Consider the following 24,145-nt stretch of genomic DNA (forward strand, 5'->3'; position numbering starts at 1 on the left):
CTATGTCTCCACCCATTAGGCAAGTGTTCAGCGGCAGCACTTGATGTACTGGCCAACGTGTTCAGGGACGACCTGTTGCTGCACATTCTGCCTCTACTCAAAGAGCTGCTTTTCCACCCAGAGTGGGTAATTAAGGAGTCCGGCATCCTGGTGCTGGGGGCTATCGCTGAGGGTAAGAACTGTGGTAGGGGAAAGGGAAAAGAGGTGGGAAAATACAGATTGCGTATGGGAAGTCAGTTCCTCCCAGAATAAGGAACCAGAAGAAATGCTTGGTTGAAATTTGAGCCGCTGTTCTTGTCCCCATCCCCAGGCTGCATGCAGGGCATGATCCCCTACCTGCCCGAGCTTATTCCCCATCTCATCCAGTGTCTGTCGGACAAGAAGGCCCTGGTGCGTTCCATCACCTGCTGGACCCTGAGCCGCTACGCCCACTGGGTTGTCAGCCAGCCCCCGGATATCCACCTGAAGCCCCTCATGACAGAGCTGCTCAAACGTATTCTAGATAGCAACAAACGTGTGCAGGAGGCTGCTTGCAGGTGAGAGCCGTTTCTGGATAATTTGCTAATTACTGGGTTCTGTACATTTCTGGGCTTTTTTTTATGTGTGATGATACCAGGGTTCCCACTGGTTGTGGAGGTGTATCCCTGACAGGGAAAGACAGAGAATGTAACAAATTATCTGGGAAAATAACGGAATTTTACAAATGGGTCAATTTACAGGAATATACCAGAATTTATTTTACAACTCGTTTGACACATTTATTGCATCAGATCTTGTTTTTTATACATTGTCTGGCCACCTCTCCACAGCAAGCCCAACTGTAGTGGAAGCCACACCGTTCACCTCTTTAGAACTTTTCAGAGTTGGAAAACCAAACCAAGAAGGAATAACATGTTTAGGTCATGGAAGTGCTCTGACTTAGTTATGGAAAGCCATGAAAAAGCCATGGATTTTTACATTAAGGCCACAGTGGGAACCCTGTACTACATTTGGGTAGGTGCTGCACACACATATTCTTCCTTGGGGTATTGAGATGCATCCAAATGTGTTTAATGTTGGTGCGAGGTTGCAGTCACACATTGCCTCCTATACAATGTTCTCTTCCCTCTCCCCATCTTAATCTCTCTTCACCAGTGCCTTTGCCACTTTGGAGGAGGAGGCTTGCACAGAGCTAGTGCCCTACCTGGCATACATCCTGGACACACTGGTGTTTGCTTTCAGCAAGTACCAGCACAAAAATCTGCTTATTCTTTATGACGCCATAGGAACACTTGCAGACTCAGTGGGTCACCATCTCAATAAACCGGTATGTAGAACACAGCTATTTCACGCATTTCACACATTTACATATATATACAGTCCATATAAAAGTAGTAGCACGTACTGCTAACTCGTTATCCCTGGTTTTAAAGTGCTAGTAACAGTAAGTGTACCTTCAGACGTCATAGTTGAAGTCTTTGTACAGTCATACCTGAAAGGGCAAATTCACAATTATGGCCCTTTCTGGCCATGTTTGTATGACGCACTGGCACTCATGAGTGGCCAGTGAACAGCACCCCAGAAGCAAGTAGGGATTTTACTGAAGGATACTTTGACAGGCATGTACACATTGGTGGTTGCAGGGATCACAACCAGACCAACCCAGACTTCTTTCTTTTCCATATGTGCGTGATTTCCATTAAGTACATTGCCAAGAGAGAGTACTTTTAATGTAGCTGTACTTTTTTTCTGAGTTACTGTTTACTGCTAAGCTAATTAGCTGTGACTCACAAGAGCAAGTGTCCCCAGGCTAGCTGTGCAGGTATTATCAAAATAATTCAGGAGAGACCTGTGTGCTCTCGGATGCAGCTGTTTTCACCTCCAAAGATAATGCTCATTGCACTCTGATCCTCTGACTGAGGGACAAGGACACACTGCTGGAGTGGAAGCAATGTCTCACCAGTGGCCAAAAAGCCTCCTCGACACTGTAATCGCCAAGGTGCCTTCATGTGTGCGGTTCCCATGTTTATCATGTAACCATGGTTATCAGAGCAAATTATGCTCTTACATGGGAAGCTGTGGGGGCTGCTGTTGTACAAAGGCCTACTGACTCAGGCAAAGGGGGAAGTTGAGTTTCCCACACGAGAAGTTTGGAATTTGTGGTCCTGGATCTTGACGGGAATAGTTATTAATTATTATAAACGGTTATTGTTCACTTTGATGCACCAATTGACACCCGCATCTGTGTGGGTTTTCTTTTCTGTGATGATAACCTGTTAATTTCTACCATTAAGATGTACCTATCACGCTTCTGTATCTCTTTTGCACCAGACAAATCTAAGGTCACTTTGTACCCTGAACCAAATTCTATTCCTAATGTACCCAGCCTTTTCTGTGAGGCTTTGGCTTTCAGACTAGGGGCCTTTATTCCTCCACCCTTTGCCTCTGAAGAGGAAAGGAGGCTTTATGCCCTGTGCACATATCTACATGGCATCCAGGCTTTGCATTTATTTTTATTTGTCATAATTAATAACTCATTTTATATCCATCTTGCTTAATGTTTAAGGTTTGGCTGAGCATTTATGTTCTGTTTATGTTGTTGCTGTTTAAAACTTATAATGCAAAGATGGTTAAATCTCTGCCTGCTCCAGTAGGGGTATTGACACTTTTTGGTGTTTTTAATGTTTTAGTGAAAGATGCCTACTGTGTAGCCAACTGGGTTTCCCCTCACATTTTTGAGAGATTAAACTGTTGATCTCACAGCCCCTGGCACGGTACAAGCTGTTCTTCTGTGGAGTCTCATAGGATGCAACCACACTCCTCCTCTTAGTTGACTTCTTTGGCCTTGTTGGGGCATGATGGTGTGTTTCCGTACCAAGCATTGCATAAGTGAGCAAATTGATAAGGAGGTTGTGGTAGGTTATGTATATAACCTAGGTTCCCCAAAGGCAGTGAATGAGTGCGATAGAAAGCTCCTCTGTAGCCCCTTAATAGGAATGAGCAGTAGTATATTAGGAGATCGGCAGAAATCCAATAGGCAAAACAGAGTGCTCATTTCCCCTTTGGGTATAATTGGGGAAAGACTTGCACTACGGTGTCTGTGGAGGAACACTTCTAATAGCTAATGTTGTTTTTTCCCTGTCGGAAAAACTGGGTTACATACAGTATGTAACCTAGTTTTCACGAGCATATAATTGCAAATAATAAATCTTATCACACACTTAACATTTAATTAGATAATATAACACCTTTGCTTGCCTTTATTGCCTTTAAATAGATGCCTTAATTTGTGTGTGGTTGCAGACTCGGTGTAATAACTAATGTGATCTGTGTTATTTGTTAGGAATACATCCAGATGTTGATGCCTCCGCTGATCCAGAAATGGAACCAACTCAAGGATGAAGACAAAGATCTCTTCCCTTTACTAGAAGTAAGTTACTAAAGTACAATTGTGCAAATCCCAGAACAGTTGACAGTGGCTCGAAGTAAGCAGTGGTCTCAACGCAAGTCCTATGATTAAAAAGTGTGTGGACAGGACACTCACTGTATCCGCCCCCTGCTCGCCTCTCTCAGTGCCTGTCGTCTGTAGCCACCGCCCTGCAGAGTGGCTTCCTGCCCTACTGTGAGCCTGTGTACCAGCGCTGTGTCAACCTGGTCCAGAAGACCCTCGCTCAGGCCATGGTGAGTCTGCAGGGCCCTCAGTTGCGTACACACACACACACACACACACACACACACACACTACGCATTGCAAATGCCAGAACAGTTGACAGTGGCTCGAAGTACGTCAGTCAAAAAACAGACAAACTGTTCAACTGTAAATTTAATCTAAGTTTAGTCACCAATTCAGTGGGTGTATGATGGGAACAGCAGTTAAAGAGCAGCACTTGAAGTCAGTACTAAATCACATAGGGTGCTGCTATCTGTGGGTTGAAACTGTCAACCATGTTGCACTTGTGGTCACACCCCAATCAGTGATGTCACAGCAGGTGTTTTGCATCAGCTGTCAAAGTCAAAATAGCTGCTTTGACATCACTGATTGGGGAGTGACCACAAGTGCAACATGGTTGAAAGTTTCAGCCCACAGACAGCAATGCAACAGTGATTTTCTGCCTTACGTGATTCAGTGTTGATTCAAAAAATAACTGACTCACTCTATATTTTTACTTCATAACTCAAAAAATGTGATAGCTTGATTCCTTTGTCCTGGCCAACCAACCTCTTGTATCCTGTCGTGACGTCTGCTCTTCATGTTACATTTAATACAACTCTTACTCTTTCACTCCTCTAGCTTCACCAGTCTCAGCCAGACCAGTATGAGGCCCCTGACAAGGACTTCATGATCGTGGCTTTAGATCTCCTTAGTGGACTGGCCGAGGGTTTGGGAGGCAACATTGAGCAGCTGGTTGCTCGTAGCAACATTCTCACTCTCATGTACCAGTGCATGCAGGTGAGAGCTGTGAATGCTTGACAGGATAACGTACACAGAAACTCTCTGGCACTGCTAACCTTTGTTGTTCTCTGTCCATCTGTTCAGGATAAAATGCCAGAGGTGCGTCAGAGCTCTTTTGCTCTGCTGGGAGATCTGACCAAGGCTTGTTTCCAGCATGTCAAACCGTGCATCGGTATGTATGTACTGTGCAGCTGACTCCAGTAAAGCACTGTTTGACGATCAGTTCCTAGTCAGTTCCTAAGTCTGTTCACTTTCCCTCTTCCAGCTGATTTTATGCCCATACTGGGTACTAATTTAAACCCAGAGTTAATATCAGTGTGCAACAATGCAACATGGGCAATTGGAGAGATATCTATACAAATGGGTGAGTATCTCACTTTCAAGACATTGGTCACAATATTATTTGCCATGCTCTCGCGAGTGATAAGTCATGTGATATTTCATAACCTCTTTCCTCCTACCCCCACAGGGCCTGAAATGCAGCCTTACATTGCCATGGTGCTGCACCAGCTGGTGGAGATCATTAACAGGCCCAACACCCCAAAGACTCTGCTGGAGAACACAGGTACCACTCGGTGGCACTGCTGAGCCAGCCAGCCAGTCCACCACACACACAGGGAGGTGCTCACACACAGGTCCATACAGCCAGGATGCACTACTCTCACTGGAGTGCCTGCCCTGCCCATTAATCTCTGTTTAAAAAAAAAACCCTCCCCCAAGCTCTGAGCCTTACAGGTTTCGCTGGTTTCCCCAAAGTATCCAAACTATTCAGCTACTGATTTGTAACCTGGCAGTGTGGCCTGTAAACTGAGCTAAAGGAAAATGAAAGAAAGTATGGGTATGCTTGATCATTCTTTTGCCCCGGTGTGAACATTTTTGACACCCTTGAATCGAGCGAGCCATGTAAGTGCCCAGTCTTGGAATTAACTGATGTGGATTGACTGTGCACCATCAGGTTAAGTAGCATAGTGAAATGAAACAAAATGCAGAGTATAGACAGCTGGTGAGACAGACGGGTGGGGTCACAGCCTCACATGGTTAATTGTTACCTTAAACCCTTTAGACAAACACAATATTTAAGGAACACTTGAATAATAACTACTCCTGAATGATTGAGGAAATACCTAAACCGACTAAAAGCATTTTTGTGGTGCTGAGAGAAATGTAGCACCTAGACTAGAGCCTTCAAAAAAAAAACAAGGTTACACTCTGCTCTTGTTATTGCACATTCAGTTTTGAAATTGTGATTTGGAGTCAAAGTCGACTAAAATAAACCCCTATCTGTGCACCCCATGCAAGGGTGAAGTGTAACCTGCTTAAATAATGGAAAAGTAGGGACTCTGTAGATGTGTTCCTGTTTGTTTGTTGTCAGTTTATTTATTTGTTGCTTTTAGTTACTGTTCTTTAAATGTGGATGCATATCTGCCAATAGATGTTGAATGTTGTTAAGGATGGCAAATGTTTGGTGCAGGATACGTAATGCCAATCTGGTTTCATGAAAATGTATTAATGATGAATTTGTTCTCAAGATGAACCAAATCAACTGACATTAAGGCAGTTTAAAATGTCTGGATGTCCTTTTGACCATATATTGTATAACTTTTCACTGTATTCATTGAAAACAAGACAGTGAACAAAATTAATATAAACAAAATCAGATGTTTTGGCCATGTGTAAATCTTATAATTGTATTTATTGAGACATCCGACAGAACCAGTCCATCAATGGAACTAAATTTGAATGTGAATCTAGAGAGCCACGTAATGCCACAGTAAAAGTCGGGGGTGGCGGCAAATAATCGTGGAGTTCATGGCGCCACCATCAGTTTGTCTGATCAGCCGATCCTGCACTGAACTTGATTTCTAATGAGCCTACCATCTGCTTTCTGCATGTGTCATTGGACTGTTCATAAATGCCTGTTTGTTAATGAGAATGTTGCATAGTTTTGTGTCTCTTAAACTTAGGTCCTCCCTCCTCTCTGCCTCATAAGAACCTGCTGTGCTGGATACTAGTCTCCCTCCATGTAGTTGGCTTGGAGTAATCTGTCATTTCTTTTCAAAAGACAAAAAAAAAAATTTCTGTTTCTTATGGAAAATTAACCTCTGTGAGTTTAAGGGAGAAATCTCTGAAAGCCCAATTAAACTGTTCTTGTTTAGGCCACTCAAAAACACCTGCTTGTGTCTTACACTGAGGCCTACATTTTAATATAAGCTATTGAATTTCAAAATTTTTATAACACAATTAAGAGGTTCCAGTTTGATCCATATGCTTTTTTTTAAAGTGGGATGCCATTGTTTGCCTTTTTGATATTAATGTCTTGTCAAAGTTGTCAAAGTGTTCTCCCTTAAACGTGTTGTTTGTTTTTTAGAGTGTCATATTTTACATTCCTCCCCATTACTTAGGGGGCAGTAATAATCAACACTAGTGAAATCTTCTGTTTATTATCATACACAGATTCTGTTGATTTATGTTTCTGAGTTGTTTGTTTTTTCTTTATTTTTCTCCTCCCCTCCTCATTGCTCATGTCTTGGTTGGCGTTTGGTGGTGTATAACCGTGATTGCGTTACCTTAGCAATAACAATTGGTCGTCTTGGTTACGTTTGTCCTCAAGAGGTGGCACCCATGCTACAGCAGTTTATAAGACCCTGGTGTGTATTATTCAATCTTTTTTTTAATTCATTTTCTCTCCGCTTTCTTCCTATCTTCTTGTCTGTCTCCTAACTGTTGCTCTCTTTTCTCCTCTGTCCCTGTCTTCTCTCTCACTCCTCACTCTCTTTCTCAAAAGAAGTCGTTTCTGTTGTTTTTTTTTTTTGTTGGTTTTCTTTTATGAATCAGTTCGTAATCATTGCCAACCATGTGACTAACCCTGTCCTCTTTTAGGTCCTACTTGTGATTTGTTTTGCCTCAGTAGCACCTTCATGTATTATACATTAATTTGTTTAATTTCCAGTTTTTGTCATTGTTAATTGTCGCTAACAACCTAAAAGGTGCATGGGATCAGATTGTCACATGCCTGCTGGTTCAACAAAAGAGAAAGGGAGCAGTCTTTGCTGCAAAAGAGCATTCCCAAATCCCCTTCTCATTTAGTAGTCCTCCAGCTGCATGTGCCTATCCCAGAATTACCCCAAACCTTCTCTAGTTAATCTTTAAAAAAGTAATTATATTTCCAAGGTGCTATAGATGTGGTTTTGCTGAATACATTACTCATAGACAAAGCCTAAGTGAAGTTATTAAGAGAAACAGAAAGTAGTCGTGTGAGTTAAAATGTTTATTTCTTTTATTTCAGTCTGTTTGATGTGCATGCTTGGGTTGCTACTGTCCTAGGCCATATGAAAGAAATCATTATCTCCCCACAATAATGTTTATTTGTAGTATGATGAAGTATTGATAATAAGACAAGACCTAAACTGCCTAAGCAAAGTATGCTACATTAGCATTAAGGATGGCAAGTTCACTATTAAGCATTAGACTAGATTTGTTTATTTCTCACAAACATATTGTTATTTCTTGTAGAGACATAAATGTGTAGTTCACTGCTTCATATATACTGGCTTGTTCTATTTTTATAGTGACAATTGAGAGAGAGATAGCTTAAATCTATGCAGTGTTATTCTGAAATTGTCTCTTAACGGCACCTTCTGATGCGTCCGGTGTTAAATTCGGTCGTCCTTGTTTTCAGGTGCACCTCTCTACGAAATATAAGAGACAATGAGGAGAAAGACTCTGCATTCCGAGGCATTTGCACTATGATCAGTGTAAATCCAGGCGGTGTAGTGCAGGTGAGCGTCATTACGTCATTAATAAATGCTGTGTGAGTTGAAATGATTTGAAATTCTGTGTTGCCTCAACTCCCTCCTTTTCTCTCTCAGGATTTTATATTCTTCTGTGATGCAGTGGCCTCCTGGGTAAATCCAAACGATGATCTACGAGACATGTTCTGTAAGGTAAAAACTGAGCATTACTCAATGATTTTTTTGACTAAGACCAATTTTCTATTTCAATTATGTACAAAAATCTGTATTACCAAAACACTCATTGCATACCTGACCATTGGAAAAACTAAAACTAAAAATTCAATACAAACTAAACTAAAATCGAACATTTATAAAAAAAAAAAATAAACAACTATTACCCAGAAAACACTATCCGACTACAGCTTAAACTATATTGAGATGGAAAGCGGATTTGAAATACAATAAAATAACATTGAAATCATTTACTAAACTAATGAAAATGGCAAAGCTGCAGTAACCCTGTCAGACGCACAAGATCTATTTTGAGAGTCAGAGATCTGCTTTAACTCGGCCTGAACTTGTGACGGTGTTTGATTTCAGATCCTTCACGGGTTTAAGAACCAGGTGGGAGAGGACAACTGGAGGCGCTTCTCGGATCAGTTCCCCATGCCTCTGAAGGAACGGCTGGCAACCTTTTACGGGGTGTAATTGTTTCCATAGCAATGGGCCTCTTCAGTGGGGTCAGTTTCTGCTGTGTTATCATTTGCTTATCCAGGGAATTAAGGAGATGTATGAAAATGAACTAAAATTGAAAAGCTGATTGATCTGTAGGAACAAGAATGTGGCATTGCTTTATTTTAATTTTTTTTTTTTTAAATGTGCAGTATTTTTTGTGTCATAGTCTAACGTCTGCCTCTTTTTCTTCCAAACAGGTCATTCACTATGGGAGCCAATATAGGGAACCTCTTTTACCCAGGGAACATGTTACCCTTTACTGGGGGGAAGGGTCTGCCAGCCGGGGGGAGGGAGGGGGTGCGGACCCCTCCCCAACCTTCTGGACGGGGTGGGAGGGAGGTGGCAGCCGCAGCACTCGATGCCCCTGTGCACAGGCAAGGGGGGGAAGGGACTGGCGGAACAACCTTATCATGGGAGGAAAAAATTATTTTAACCACTCCACATCTCAATCAGAATTTATAAAAAATTCAGCAACTTTTTTTATTTTTTATTTTGTGATTTTTGCTCTCACCTGAACTACTGAGAGGAAAATTGAAACGGAACGATGAAGACAACTTTGCAAAACTCTTAAGCGTTTGCTATTTAGTTTGGGTGAAAGCAGGAGTTTACACTTAACGGAGAAAGGTTATTGCAGGACATAGTCTTCATAGCAGATGTGCATTTTAATCAAGTCATGACAGCCAGTACTCCAGATGAGGTAAACGGCATGCGGCAGTTTAAATAGACTGAATTCTACCAGGGAAGTAGAAGATGGTTCTAAAATCAGGAGATGGCATGGGATGAAGATTATGGTCCAATAATAAGATATTTTGTCGTCAAACACAAGGATAGCTTGGCAGCCGATGGTAATAACACATCATATTGGAGCTGACCACGGAGAAGATATTTTGCAATGCTGCATATCACAGTAAGAATATCTTGTCATCTTTATAGTTCTCAATCAGATAATTTCAGCGATTTTTTTTTGTCTCAAGGAATGAAGTGTTCATATTGATTAGCAGGGCAAAGGCTGTTGTTTACGTCACTGGAGAGCACAAGGTTTTGTTTGAGTTAAGAGCAACGTAACAGTCGGGGAATAGGTAGCATGCTGCATCCAAGTGGGAAGCCGTAGAGCATTAGTGATGTGTGTTTGCATTTGATAGCTGTCATTGCCCTGTGATAAGGTTCTTCTTCGACCTTGTAGTTTTATCAGTTTTCTTTGTCCTCTACCAGAGAATTACAGTGGTCGACTGTAGTGTAGCATGACTGGGTTTACAAACAGAAGTTAGGCAATATGTAAGATCTTGGCTGTGACTCTTTGAAGGCGGGCCAGGTGTGTGGATCAATGTGTAACCTTTGGAGTGAATCTCTCAGTTTGGTCATGTGCTGTGGATGTGACGTGCTGTGTGCATGGACATTTATCAGCGAGCATATCGAAGCTCTAGATGCTTTATAAGGCTTTGTATTGTCTGAGCCTCTGGAGGTAAGGGGGTGGTGGGTGGGGGGGGTAGCGTGCAGGTTAGCGTCCTGTGCAGTGGTCGTCATCCGTTTTTTTTTTTTTTTTTTTTTTTCCTGGACTGTGCAACGACGAGACGAATCCTGTCTCGGTGACGTTTGTGACGTTGGCTGTCAGAACCATACAAAACATCAATCAATGTTTAAATATGTTTCTTTTTCAGTGTACTGAGGTTTTGTTATCGGTTGGTTTCGCTATTGTTCTTGGTTTGGTTTCGCTTTTTGTGCTAAAAAGCATGATCTTGAGGATGACTGTGTAATGTTCCGAGTGGTTGTTTCGTGGGGTACTTGAATGCTTGATCCCTTGCATGTTGGTGGCCCCTCACATCCCAACATATTTTGGGAAGGGGATCATGGGAGGGTGGGGAGGGTGGGGAGGGGGGCTTTAATTAAAGTTTAAAGTTACAGAAAAATTACATAGTAATTATTAGTGAATTGCAACACTGGGATTTCTTTCTTGAACTTGAGTTTTAACTTCACTCAAACCTGCTGGAGCGTTCTCCCTAAACTTTTACCCCATCGCTGTGTGTATTGTTTTGAAATACTGTGAAACTACAACAATGGTCTTGTCCTAGTTTGTTTTGCTTTGCTCTGTTCTTATGTTTTTTTTTCAAAGTGTTAAAGTGTTTAAAGTCACACATAGCCTGAATGTATTCCATGATGGGGTGGATTGATAGGAAGTTCATTTTTATTTATTTTTATTTTTTTTAATGCCCAACCAATCATTTTTCCTCTGCTGGCCAGAGTAATAACTGCAGTATTTTAACCCCTTATGCACATGTCATGCACTTATTTAAATTGCAAATGTTCAAAATTCATTCACTCATCAGAATATGAGCTTAGTGTTAATAAAATCATTAATAAATTAAGTATCGCTGTTAAAATGTTCTTGCATAATGCAATAAGTATCTTGATGCAATTAGGTTGCAAGACTATAAAAAGAAAAGTCTTACTGTCTTAGATATTTCATATTGTGAAATGGTGTTATCCAAGTGGTTTTCTACTAAAGCTAAGCAAATGAAACAGTTGAAGTTGAACTGTGGTAAATACTGGATATAATGCATCATGGAATACAGAGGCAGGCCTGCATGTGTGTGTGTGTGTGTGCATGCACATGCGCCTGTTTGTGCCACATCACTTTGTGTCCTGAAGTTGAAATGATTTTGTCTGTGTCACATTCCAGCTGTTTGGCATGCAAAAAGCAGAAGCATCATGGCATGATGGGCTGCCATTCGTTAATTGGAGCAGAATAGGCCTAAACACAGAATGAAACAATCACCATTACTGTGCTGTATTTCTGAATTGACTGCTGCTATACATTGTAGTTGTGTTTCACTACTTGAATATGTGTTTTAGTAACCTCAGGTTGTCTGTGTTTATTGTTGTTCTGATTTGTTTATCGTTTTGTTTTGTTTTGTTTTTTCCATATGTATGCCTTTTTCCATCTCTGTTTCACAAATGAGATTAGCAAACCTCTCCCGCTTCATAACCCGAAATGGATATCAGTGGGTGTTGTTAATTAACATTAGTGTTTTATGTGCGTGCAACGCTGCTAGCTCACACATGTGAGGCTATGATCACACACACACACACACACACACTCTTACACTTACTTTCACACGCACAGAATTACAATTACAAGGTGGAGTTGGGAGAATAAATTGGAAATGGTAACTTGCACATATTTTATGTATTTTTGTCAAAAGTGATTGTAATCAGATTTTGGTAGATATGTAGTCTAATGTGTACACAATGCCTTGAGAGCAAATACTTTAAGAGATTTTGTTGGTGTTTTGCAATAGATATATATTTGAAGAAAAATGAGACACCTGGTAGAAAAGCAAATAAACAGGTTGACAGCTTGGTATAAGCATAACAATGTTTCCAAATTGAAGTTTGACTGATATTTTGAAGATTTCTACAAAGCTTTATTGAAAATTTGTCTTTTATAAAGCACCCACCAATACAATGGAATGTCTAGTCAAACATCTCCTCCTGTATTCTGATTTCCATTTAGCCTTGAAACTTGATTAGAATTTTTGCCTTCATCATTTTCGCTAAGATTAGACAAACATCATTTTAATAGACATGGTTTGAATTTTTTTTATAAGCTGCTGAATTTTAAAGAAGTAATACTATTGGGGCCACCAAATATTTTGGATCATGCAAAGAGTCTATATTGTACTGTAGTAATTTTGTAACAATATTTGTAAGATGATATAGTGGGTGTGACTGGTTACCATTGCTTGAATCTGTACATTGTTCAGAATAAATTGTTTACATTAATATGTTTTGCCTTTTTCTCAATTTCTCTAGAGCAGTTGTTTTTGCAGCTACAATATATATCAACATGGCCTATATGGAAATATGGGAGAGGGAAAATGTCTTAAGTCTTACTGTCCTTCACAACTTTTAAACAGGCAGCTCTGGGCGATACGGCTGGTCTGTGTTCACATCATTGACCAAGGTCATCTCAGACTCCAGCTCCAGCTTTAGTGCCGCATTTGACCTTGCAGACAATGTTAACATTGTCAATGAAATGGCTCAATTGTGTGATTCTAATCAAATGTTCTTTGTACAGTTCTTCAAAAACCTGAAGCCGATATGACAGACCACATGCAAGGTGATCATTGAAAAGATCTTCAAGACAAATGTCCAGAATAGAAGACAACAACAAATTGGGTTTAGTTTAATAAATTATGTGCTTAGGTTGCTGAATACAATCAATCTGGTGCAATTGGAGACACACATAACTTAGAAATGTTCTGAGGAAAAGCAGAAAAATGGAAAAGACTGAGTTCCCTTTATGAAACAGTCATTGAATGGGATGATGCTCTTCAGACTGACAGATAACTGAGAACACAAACGTATCTCAACTGAATGGACCTTTATTGATAATTAGGCCGGTTATACCATTAGCCAGTTTCTATGCATTAATAGTGTAGTGAAACAAAATAAAACACTTTGGTTTCTTTTTTTTACATCATTGGCCTACATACGTGAAAACGTTAAGGTCAGATGAAAATGTCTACTTTTGACTGAATCTACACTTTCCTTTATAGCCAAGTAACACCAGTGTAAATGCGATTTCTTCATAGCCTACATGACAACTTTATCCAAAAATAATAAGCGGACCGATGGAAAACTGGTATTAGAGTGGTTGTGTCAATCAGGTGTCAATGAAAAAAGTGGCAGGGATCTTCAGTTAATTTCAGGAAGTGTTTCGCATTGTGATTTTGTACTGATGTCTGTTCACCTACAGCCTAATAATCTTGTATCATCATGGGCGTAGATTTGGATCGGCTGGTCGTATCTACAGACATCACTGTCTCGTTTCAGCGGATCAGACGATTAAACTCACTGTTGGCTTCTCTGGGTTTGGTTAACCATAACAAGCATGTAGCAACGTTGGTATTAGCACCGGTAATTAAAGTAAAAAGCTGTTGAGCCTGAACACGCAAGGGCAGAATTCGCTAGCTGGGACTCTTAATTCATGCATGCAGACAAATAAAAACAAAAAGGCCCGGGATACCAAAATGTTTACAATTGAATGTTTACTACTACGACATTCATATTGGCCTCTTTAGCACGAGTCGGAAATATCAACATTTCCGAGCACATGAACGACCCAGCAACTTGATGAACTGACAGAGGAACTTGAGTTTTCGGAGAGCACTTGAAGGCAACAGTTTACCCTGCGACGCTCCGGCTAGCTATCCATCCGCCGGGGGTGGCGCTGTTTCCTCCGCCGAGCTGACTCTGAATATCGAGGGGGAGAAACGTAAAGCAGCCGAGCGGAGGTGGAGTCTGAGGTGGGAAGGGAGAAGAAAGGGGAGAGAGAGGAGGAAAACGGGGAAAAGGCAGATACAACAGAAACGGGGGGAGGACGGTGGAGCAATTTCGTCTATAAAAATTGCATTGCAACTAATTAAAGTGTTGCGGCGAAGAGGAATAAAGCAAGATGATAACGCCATACTTCCTAGAGAATTTCTGGGTAGGTGGTGCTTTTACTAAATTTGTTTACACCGGTGCTATTCCTTATTATTGTCTAGCTGATGTTTCCTCCCTATCATGTTCATGTCAACCAGAAATCAAGGATTATTCACTTTTTCAGAGGTAGTCCTCTGGTTCACAGGCTTGCTCCGGTTAAAGCACCGGTACCCCGGTGCCCGCCAGACTTGTTGGGTAAGCAACCCCCTGGCCATCGTTAATTTTCCTCGGCGATTATTATTTTGCCACCCCGGGGATTGGGCCTCTGTAAACCCATCTAACATGAGATCTGAAAGGACCCGCCCCTCTTCCGCTAATTGGCTGTCACGGGCTCGCTTGGAATGTTTATGGTCCTTTCCGTGAAAGCCATTGGACGCCTCGGCTGTCAGTCGCAGCGCTGACCGGACGCGTCGTTTTCTTCCGTAACAAAGTTTCAGTGAGAGGCCAGATGTTTAGTGAGTTAGAGAACAGTTTTAAAAGACGAATTCACCCAGACACTACTGCACATTTTAGTTAATGTTTTTAACTGTCAATGCTATATCGTCTATAACAGTAGGCTATTTCACTGTGCACAGTGTTTGTTTTTTAACTGCCCAGACGTCACCCCCCCACCCCCCACCTAGGTTATTATTTGACGTGGCTACAATGTAGCAGGTTGAAAAGTAGTCGGTCTTCAATTCAGGTTGTGAATCTTGTCTTCACTTGTCAGGTCTACCCATCGATCTATCGTGTAGACTATTTTCTCTTTCAAAACTGTAAAAACCACACAGGAAATGTTATGAAAACAGAAAACAACTCAGGTTATAATTGCGTTACTGCTCATTAAGCCTCGACTAATTTATTGTACTATATTTTCTGCCCATTACAGCCTAAGTAGTAGGTGCATACTGGTAATACACTTAAGTATGGATCATATTTCTGATCACTGCAGGTTTACAAGCAGACATCTGAACCCTTAATCTTGCTGTAATCTCTTTGCCTGTGACCACTTTTTTTTCCTTTGGTTTGGAGAACTGCCATAGATAAATTGAATGACTGAGGAAGTGAGATGTTAATGGGTTTTTGCTTTGCTTTGCTTTGTTATTGTTCAATTAACAGGTGTACTCACAGCTCCCAGAAATGTGAAGCTTTAGTTTGCATTACATGTTGCCAACACGCATCACAGGTTGTATTTTAGGTATGCCTTTATTGCTGATACGCTGTAGATTATCAGCAGAATCTGAATATGTATAGCTGATGTGATACAGTGGTTAGTAGACGGTTATGGATATATTTTTTGGCCTGGCTTCCTGGAGTGAGCGAACAACAAGTGTATACTGCTGAGAGCCTCGGCTGACCTCTGTTTCACATGCTTCTAGGGTGGTAATGTTTGAATTGCAGTCATACTTCTTTACTTTGGTATCTTATATTGCACTATTTGTAATTTAGTGTAGTTATTCTAGGTGAAGTCTGTTCTCTTCCATTAGAATTCTAGAGAAAGATGGTAACATGAACTTGGATAGTGAAAGGACAGTTAAGTCAAGTAAAGTTTCTTTTTTTTTTTACATAGCCCTTTATCAGAAGCATGTAGGGCTTTACATACTATATCATATCATATAGCCTACCTGTCATATATACCATACTACATCACTATAAACCATTTACCATACTATACCATATACATATACATACTATATACCATACTACATCAAACACACTCACGCTCACATTCACGCCTATGGGCAATGTAGAGTCTCCAGTTCACCTGACCTGCGTGTCTTTGGGCTGTTAAGGGTTTCAAGTAACCTGGGAAGCACTGCCAGGCAGTTTGAAAAGCCATTTTATGAAGAACACTCCATGATCTTTTCATCATTAACTAAATGGAAAAGAGGAGAGCCAAGACACTCCTGATCCCTCAATCTGCCCTTTGTGCCCTGCGATGAGCCACAAGAGAATCCAGTGATGGCAAAGATCAGCTGTGCGTTTAACATGCAGGACACACTCGGCATTTGGAGATGCATCCAATTTCCCTTTGACTTGAGTGCAAATCATTCACATTTACAGACACGAAGCCGCACAGAAACACACACAGTGGGCTGTTAAATCTTGAGTTTTCTGACGTATTTCCACTTTTGCACGGCACACAGAAGTACTCACACGCACACGAACGCACACACACACACATACACAACATACACATACACATACACACATTCTCTCCATCTCCCACACTCTCTCTCTCTGTAGTATTTTTGAGACATTTTTCTTGCCCCTTTTCCTTGGATGTGACCATGCCGTGAATCTCTGATGTGGACAGCATCTCTCCTCAGCTGAATAAACAAGTGCTTTAGGGAATCAGGAGCCAGACATGGAAACACAGTGTCGTTTCTCTGTCACGGTTGCATCACTTGATGGGTCACTGCAACATTTCCGCTCACTAGATTTATTTTGCCAAGAGATTTGTGCGCCTCAAATGGCCATTTCCCCTTTTTCTTTAAATATGCAAACGTCGGCTGGTCCTCTGTGGCTTGTAGATGGTAGTTTTCATAGGATATGGGCCTGTGTGTTTTGAAACTGTCCCTGCATGCACTGAAATGACTCAGTCAGTGGATTAGTGTGTCAGGTTAATAACAGCACTAGGCAATATGTGTAGGACTAACAGGGTGTTGTGAAGGAATCTATGATGTGCTTGTGTTTGATGTGGAGTCTGTTAGCCCCCAGCATCTCATGGGAAAATAAGATGGCAGTGCGATAAGCAAACAATGTTGATACAGCCAACAGCCCCAGGACAGCCTTCCTCTCCCTGCTGTCTGTCGTGTGTGTGTGTGTGTGGTCTAATAGGTTCTCACACTACAGACTGCGCAAGTGGGCTTAAACAGTCGCCCTTGCACAAGTTATGGTTAGTTATGAGTCTGACGTTTCCCAATAAGACGGAAGAAACAGAGAATAGTGGCTTCTTTTCTTTCAGTCGCCCCCTATCTCCGACCGAGCCTCAAGTAACAAGGTCGGCAAACACATTAGACACACGGGCTTTAATCTTGCTTTCCATCTTGGTCTTTTAGAAGCAGAGTTCAGCGTGTTCTAAGTTTTGCCCTGAGATCGAGTTGTGAGGTTACAGCGAAGATCGAGCCATGAGAACCAGTCGCATCTCTGAAAATCTTCTCCCGGTATCAAGGGTGAAAAAGGTTTTGGTCAACATTGACGTTTGGTTTTTGCAGAAACAGAGATCCCGCCTCACTATGGATGTTCTCACAGAATTGTGGATGCTGTGATTTACACGTTTGTATTTTAACGATCATAAATTATTATATGTGAATTGGATTTAAAGTGGGGTAAATGGGGATAGTCATAATGAGACATATGAAAGAGTGGTGTGTTGCGGCATTTATCCAGTAGCCGTATATTAGATGTTGCATCCCCACCCCAAGGTCTTCTACACTTAGGTTTGCACCACAGCCGAGCCCAGCCTATGTGTGCTTTGCCGCACACATACCCTGTGTGTGTTGCTGTTGGTCTGATGCGTTGTGACAGCTCAGTGCACCGCTCCCAGACTTATCCTGGTCACATGACCTGGGGCAGACACTCTGATGTCATCCGGCTGTCTACTCCCTGTGTGCTCGGGGCTCCCGGGTCTACAGGCTGCACCAGGCCACCGTTTGCAGTCTGTCTGGGAAGAGGGAGACTTGTTAATCTTTGCTTCATGCTAAACACCTCAGTGAAAGTGTGCAACCTGGAAACGAGAGTTCCAGCTTCTCTTACACGTCTCAGTAGGCAGACTGTTGATCCTGCCTGACTTTGTCCTGTTGGAGTGTGTGTTGCTAGTGGAAATGATATGACCAAGAGTTACTAAAGCATGCTTACCTATGTTATATTTTGTGCTATTATATGATTTAATGCGTATACTATATACTAAGGCTGTGGCTTTAACAGACATGACACATTCGTTTTTGTTAGGCCTCCTTACCCAAAGTGTCAGCACTCAAAGTACTAGCTAGAAGCTCAAAGTGTTGTTTACTGAATTACTACATCAGAGAATTGAAAAAGTCATCATCTACCTCTTGAATAAAACACTACATCATGCTTTTAGTAGACTGAAATTAGAGGTATGTCTAATTGAGGATCAAGCTAAGTTGAATTCAGTTGTCTTAGAAGAAGTATATACAGTATAATACTGAGAGATAACCAGACTTCTTTCAGTGCAATGGCTTCCAGGCAATAAACAATTAACTCGCTACGCACAGGATATGGAGAGTGGTATTGTGCTGTAACTGAGAGAATAAATTCCTGTCCTCTTCTGCCAGGCAGATGTCACATGATAAACAGCAGCACTGCATGTTTGTCTTCTTATCCTTTAAAGTGGTATTTCAGAGTGAGAGTGCCAGCCATGTGTGACAAATACTTGTCTGTCTGTTGTACTTGGCAATTACATTGACTCTTATTCTCATGTGTGAACACAGAATACAATAATATTTAGTATAGTAGTCTGAGGTTTTCTGGCTCTGGCTTGATGGTACAGAAATTCAACATAGCCATTTGATATACCATTGTACATTTTTACCTCCCTCTCATTGTCTGCTTTATTGACTTAGGAGTCTGTGTGGTGATTTCCTAGAAAGTGAATTGAGACTAGAAAATGAGAGGGAGTGAAAATGTCTTCAGGAAGTAGGTGGCAGAATCTAAAGTCAAAGCTGGTTCGCTCATGTTCAGAGTGCGTTCACATCAAAAAGAGGTCTCACTCCTCACTAGTTTTCAATCAGTGTAACAGGACTTTAGCAGGGCAGGGCTAGAAATAGACTAGTTTTAGCCTAAATCAGTCTATACATGTAAGCCTGAAGTTATAGTTTATTAAGTAAGTAAGTAAGTGAGGGTGCTGCTGTTGCCTTTGGGGCTAGCTGTCCAACTGGCATACTCCCTGGGTCTGAGTGAGTAAAACCACTGTTCCCAGCAGAAGCATTAGGGCACGTTCAGCCATTACGTAAACCGTCTCGTTTTTGGGCCATTCCTCTTTTCAGTCAAAAGCATACAGTGTAGAAGACATCATTTCCCTCATTCTGTGGGTCATACATAGTACAGTCCATCGGCCAAGATGTAACATAATAGTGCTGGGTTCTATTGTTGTCACTGCTAATATTGGCACAGATTAAATTCTGGACAGCTGACACACCTTTCGCTCTCTCTTTCCTTATTTTATTTGAGCTCTATCAGTTCGTAAGAAGCTCTCTCTGTTGCTTTCTGTGCCGCTGCTGCACACACAGGCAGTGATTGACATCAGTGTGCCAACCGCTCAGCATGTTATCTTTCACCGGGGCGGGGCGGAGGGTTAGAAAGCTCTCAGTCTAAATCCGAGCGTAATGAGTGCGTCTGAATTTCACAATGTGTGGTTGGAATATTAATCACCCCGTACGAGGGCCTTTGTCAATGAGTCTCCAAATGAGGGCTTTGAGAAGCTGTGTGGCGCTCTGCTGTCACCTCTCCCTGGTGTTGCACCGCAGAGGCAGTCGTGCAGTCCTGAACTCGCTCCTGGACTCATAGGGGATTTATAGTTCACTTATAAACCTGGGGCATTTTAGGTTTGTTCGAGGCTAAATGTTTATCTTGATCTTGGCCGCTGCTTTGTAAGAGTAGACGACACCATTTATTTTCAGAATCAAATGCATGAATGCTTGTCATTTGTGCTAAGTAAAAACGCCCTGAACTGTTTCCTGTGTTTGTTTTTATTTTTCTTTTGTATTCTTTGATATCACATTCCACATGAGCACATTGGTTGCACAGAATAGAGTTTCTTCCTGTTGCTCAGCTGCTCAGCTGTTTGGAGCCGTGCTTTCTCTCGTTCTCGTCACTTCCCTGTTTTGTAGGCCGATTGGCCAATTGTCATTGTGTTTCTCACCTTGTGTTTCTTGCGCTTATAGCAGTGCTTTGTGACTGTGTTGGCTATAATGTCCGTACAGTCACATTCCCCGCTTGATATCTGATGCGTGGGGTGGTTTGCACTTCATGCTGTTTGTGGCAGGGCAGCCATACGTTTACAACACTGAAGCTAAAATGTTTTTTGTACAGTTGTGTTGCTCAAACAGGAAGCACATCTCAGTGGTCTGCTGCTCACTGGAGTAAAATTTAGGTCAATAAGATGTAGCCCAGACAAGGATGCTTTCCTTTCTCTCTATGTCTGTTTGCTCTGTAAATATAGCCTTATTGAAACTAGCTCAGAGCTTCATTTTGGCACAAATTTCCTGACCTTTGATCTGTGTGTATGTGGGAAAACAAGGTTAAACCCATGTGTCAAAGCTGCACACTGCAAAGAGGCACTGATGGTAGACACCAAACCGCTGACTGTGGCTTCCTCCAGGAACCAGGAAACGTCTGTGTGTCGGTCACGGGTTGAGGTGAACCAAAGTTGGTACGCAGATTAGACAAAAATGAAGATGAACTGCTTTTTGCCTATCATTCTAGGGGTAATAAGACAAAGGTGCTCCTTATCAAGGGTGAATTGATTGAACATTAGATAGGTCAGACCTGTTACAGTCCTCCAAACACTGATTAGCAGAATTAGTAATGTTAGAAAACTTGGCTAGCACAATTAATTCTGTCAGTGGCTATTATTGTAATCTACACTAATAGAGTTTAGCTGTGGTGCTGGCTGTTTTCTCCGATAGATCCATATTCCAACAATGGGCACTTCCTAGCTTAAAGCCACGATGTCTATCCTGGTAATGAAGAAACACTGGTGGATGAGGAATGAAAGTCATTCGTAGCTTCAGAAGAGACGAGGAGGCTTTGACTTGAAGCTTTGTCAAGAATAGTGTGTTATAAAAACTGAGGCTCTGTTTTTAACCATGTAGCTTTGCTCAGAAGACCAACTTTGTCTTTTTTCTTGAAATATGGGCCTCGACCTACCTAGATGTTTCTCACAACTGCATTGTTGAAGTTGGGTCAGGATAATAGTGAAGACTAAGGAATTATTTCTGTAGCTCTTTTATTTTATACAATCCCAGAACATTTAAAAAGCCATTCTAGCAAGGGTCATCTGAGGTCTATAAATGGTGAAGTTCAGAAACACATGAACAGATTCTGCAGCATTTCTGATTGATTGGTGACGTAGCCTACATTAGCTGTCAGTGTCCATGGGCCTACTTCCTTATCAGTCCTGGCATTAGATATTGGAAGTACATTAACTTCATCTGTTATTATATTCTGTAAGTAGCTTAGTAACGCAGTCCTGCTTCCCTCTGGAGTGAGTTAATTATTTAGCAGCATCATATATAGGTTTTTTTTTTTTTTTACCTAAACATTAAAGGACTCACCAATACATGTCCATTTCATATGAATTATTAAGTAGTAGTGTATGCATTTTTTAAAGCATCAGTGCAACCAGACACCGTTACAGAGTGGCATGGTTACTGCACACAAACAGACAGTTGTCTGGCCATTACATGTTAGTACGTAGACCAGTCTAGCACGGTACTGAACATATTTAACATCCGTAACTCAGAACCATGGCCAGGATGACTATGGTAGACCAGAGTCTGCTGCAGGTGCAGCTGGAAACCATGCAAACAATGAGGATGCTGCTTGTAGAGAAGGCCTTCACGGTAAAACAGGGACACCAACTGAAGTATATTTGTTTGCTGGACTTATTGCTTGCTCCGGTGACTGATCTATCTACATTCTGTTCTTTTTTTTTTCTCTGAAATGCAGGGGGAAAAAAATAATGGATTTGATGTTCTCTACCACAACATGAAGCATGGCCAAATCTCCTCCAAGGAGCTAACAGAGTTCATCAGAGAAAGGTAAGACACTGGGGTCGGATGCACAGTCTGCTGAGGTGGTGGCCCTCTCTAAACAATAAGATGCATCAGGTTCATTCAACACATTTTGTCTCCCACTGAGCAATTTAAAAGCTGTTTAAAAGATAAAGTCTAAATGGTTTATAGCCGTCTAGGCTAAAATTATGCCTCATAGAGTTTAAAAGTGAAAGTTTAGCGGACGCCTTCTTGGGTACATGACAAAAATTAAGCATTATATTGTACATATGGACTTCTCTAGGGCATATGTTTGATATGTACAGCTGTTTATGCATTGTTTAAATATAATGTATTTACTGCTTGGTGTAAAACTGGGCCATAGATCCTGGGCTATATGAGAGCTAAAGCATCACTTCTAGTGCTCAGTGGACATTAACCATTAACCTGTTTTTAATGTGTCTAGTTCTTCAGCAGATGTCTAGTGTGTCTTTACTGGTTATGTAAATGTGATCTCAAGTGGCTCTGCACCTTTAGCTGTAGTTGCTGGTATTGTGCTTGTAATAACACCCAAACGCTTGGTTGAGGCTGCTACCAATATCCACTCTCGATTTGCCTCATTGCTACAGATATTCCTCAAACTAGTCTGTTCTCTTACAGAAATGAATCTCTCCATATTTACCATGGAAATAAATGAACATAATTAGTCAATAAGTACAAAATTCTGAAAAAAGGTGCAGGACTGAGAACATGCTTTGCAGCTTTACCTCTCCTTGTCGTCTCTGGTGGAGCTGCCACCTGAGTCCACCCCTAAACTAGCATCATGTTACACACCTGTAGTCTCTGCAGCATGATGATACCATAGTAATGGTTTATTTTCACATTCTTCCCACTTCATAACGACGAGTGTTACTGTGTGAGAAGTGTGTTTTTTTAACCTCCCACACGATAGAAGGTCTACCACTGGAATTCAGCAGTGAATTCCACCGTCTGTCTAACTTTGAAGAAAGCACTCGATCACTCAAGACACTTCGATCATAAAACAATAAGCCAAAATATTATATCAACACTTTGTAGAGTATTTGACATGCTCAATTTCCCACAAGTTTCTATTGAAACATATTTGGAAAATATTATTGATGAAAGTTGACAAGTTACAAGTTATCTTACACCAACAATATACCATGGTCTTAAGGAAAATCAACTTCTTTTCATTTTGTGGATTGTTGTAGATTGTTTCACTGTTGTGTATATTGGCAGTATTCAAGGACAAGGGCATTTTAGTGTACAGCCAGGTAGACTTTAGGTTACTTGTGTTGTACCAAGATTGCTTATATTTCTTAAGGGTAGCTTAATTACGCTGTGCTAGCTTCCAGGTTCACTGGGGCTTCACAGTGTGCCTCAATGGTGATGTCTCATGGTTCCCCCCTCTCAAATACTGCCCCATGGCGCCCTCTGATGGGGAAAACCACTCTGTGCACTCTGTGTTACATAATCCATACACATCATTTGTTTCCTGTAGACCAGCCTCATACAGTAGCTGGCCCTGCAACTACTACAACAACTACACATACAGCATGAAACAGGACCTTAAAGTTCTGGTTTAGGAGTAGAAATAGTGACATTTCTTTGATTTTTATGTGAAAATAAACTGCCCCTCTGCACCACATCACACAGAAACATGGGAGAGGAAAGTTATCATGAGTTTCTAGCTTTTGTCCATCCTTAGTGTTGTGTGTGTGTGTGTGTGTGTTTGTTTACTTGTGCATCCATGCGTATGTTTGTGTGTGGGTATGTTTATGTGCCTGCATGTGGCTATGTGTATGTGTATCTGTGTGAGTTTGTATGATGTATGGGTTTACTTTCGTGTGTGTGTGCGTGTGTGTGCACGTTTGTCCCGCTTCCCCCTGGCTGACCTTGCTCCTGTGACGTGACTGCAGAGAGAGGCTGGTTAAATGAGACATGCATAATTCAGGCCTCCACTATAACATCGTTCCAAGTTTTTCAACTTCTGTCACTTTGCTGCAGAAAGACGGGATAAA

At 41.4% G+C, this 24,145-nt stretch overlaps 2 protein-coding genes across 2 annotated transcripts in view; both read left to right on the plus strand.

Moving 5' to 3' along the window:
- tnpo1 (transportin 1) overlaps positions 1-10,333 on the plus strand; it is a 29,433-nt gene extending 19,100 nt beyond the window's left edge. Inside the window, exons 12-25 of the mRNA XM_071524792.1 lie at positions 20-172; positions 311-536; positions 1,135-1,306; positions 3,323-3,409; positions 3,553-3,660; positions 4,271-4,429; positions 4,517-4,604; positions 4,698-4,796; positions 4,902-4,997; positions 7,005-7,080; positions 8,112-8,211; positions 8,302-8,376; positions 8,767-8,906; positions 9,099-10,333. Of these exons, the coding sequence (XP_071380893.1) occupies positions 20-172; positions 311-536; positions 1,135-1,306; positions 3,323-3,409; positions 3,553-3,660; positions 4,271-4,429; positions 4,517-4,604; positions 4,698-4,796; positions 4,902-4,997; positions 7,005-7,080; positions 8,112-8,211; positions 8,302-8,376; positions 8,767-8,874 (1,547 nt within the window). The 3' untranslated portion in view covers positions 8,875-8,906; positions 9,099-10,333. The remainder of the gene's footprint in view (positions 1-19; positions 173-310; positions 537-1,134; positions 1,307-3,322; positions 3,410-3,552; positions 3,661-4,270; positions 4,430-4,516; positions 4,605-4,697; positions 4,797-4,901; positions 4,998-7,004; positions 7,081-8,111; positions 8,212-8,301; positions 8,377-8,766; positions 8,907-9,098) is intronic.
- Positions 10,334-14,251: 3,918 nt separating this feature from the next.
- The window catches only part of fcho2 (FCH and mu domain containing endocytic adaptor 2), a 41,177-nt gene continuing 31,283 nt past the window's right edge, over positions 14,252-24,145 (plus strand). Inside the window, 2 exon segments of the mRNA XM_071524795.1 lie at positions 14,252-14,389; positions 22,060-22,151. Coding sequence (XP_071380896.1) covers positions 14,357-14,389; positions 22,060-22,151 — 125 coding nt within the window. The 5' untranslated portion in view covers positions 14,252-14,356.

Source organism: Centroberyx affinis, unplaced genomic scaffold (genome assembly GCF_046629955.1).
Source record: "Centroberyx affinis isolate AG114_WGS23_722 - 3 ecotype Tasmania unplaced genomic scaffold, CSIRO-AGI_Caff_v1 ptg001233l_1, whole genome shotgun sequence".
Taxonomy (NCBI): Eukaryota; Metazoa; Chordata; class Actinopteri; order Beryciformes; family Berycidae; genus Centroberyx; species Centroberyx affinis.